Source organism: Nematolebias whitei, chromosome 7 (assembly GCF_014905685.2).
Source record: "Nematolebias whitei isolate Nwh7 chromosome 7, NemWhi1, whole genome shotgun sequence".
NCBI lineage: Eukaryota > Metazoa > Chordata > Actinopteri > Cyprinodontiformes > Rivulidae > Nematolebias > Nematolebias whitei.
Window position 1 is genome coordinate 14189316 of NC_056504.1, and position 833 is coordinate 14190148.

At 43.0% G+C, this 833-nt stretch overlaps 1 protein-coding gene across 2 annotated transcripts in view; it reads left to right on the forward strand.

Moving 5' to 3' along the window:
- trpc4apa (transient receptor potential cation channel, subfamily C, member 4 associated protein a) overlaps positions 1-833 on the forward strand; it is a 17584-nt gene that overhangs the window by 12809 nt on the left and 3942 nt on the right. For both annotated transcript variants that reach the window (XM_037679275.1, XM_037679276.1), the window contains exon 17: positions 548-754. In XM_037679275.1, the coding sequence (XP_037535203.1) occupies positions 548-754 (207 nt within the window). The remainder of the gene's footprint in view (positions 1-547; positions 755-833) is intronic.

Genomic DNA, 833 nt, shown 5'->3' on the forward strand with positions numbered 1-833 from the left:
CTTCTGGGTAATACCAGATGGCTAGGCCTCAGACTGACGAAGCCTCTTGGATGAGGGGTGAAACGTTTCTTTTTAACAAAAAAACGAAGTCCAGATGACATGATTCAACCTTTTTTGTTAGCAGAACTGATACTTCACCCCCTCCTCCTGCATCGTGCCTGACCTCCCCAGGACTTTTGTATCTAAAATCTAACTTTGTATTAAAGGGTAATGTGTTTGGAGTGCCATCATCATTGTACAGACGTGCAACCTCTTAAGTATAGAAAAAAAATTCAGTCAATTATTTTTCTGCTTTAATTCCTCTATACAAACTTATCGCTAGTCTGAGTGAGCAAGACCATCTTTAAATAATTTTAAACTCCCAGACGTTCAGAGCAGTGCTCCGTTAGCTCGTCACTTCAGTCACGCTTTATTTTTCCTAACTGAGGTCTTTGTAAGTGTTACCTTCAACAGGTGAGATTCTTATTGTTCACAGCATTTCCACAAAACTCCACTTCAAAATGTTGTAACTGTGTCTTTAAGCCATGCTGCGTCTTTTCCCCTTCAGGAGAACGTCAGCTGTTTAAACACCAGTCTGGTGATCCTGATGCTGGCCAGGAGAAAGGCTAAGCTGCCCTTCTATCTGAACGCCCTGCGGGAGAAGGAGTACGCCGACAAGTACCCAGGCTGCCTGCTCAACAACTTTCATTACCTGCTGCGCTTCTGGCAGCGCCACTACCTCAACAAGGACAAAGACAGCACCTGTCTGGAGAACGTGAGTTTCTGTCACTCAAGGACGACCAGATATGATTATTATCCTTTGTTTTATTTAAAATTAATCCCTTTTTTTTGGG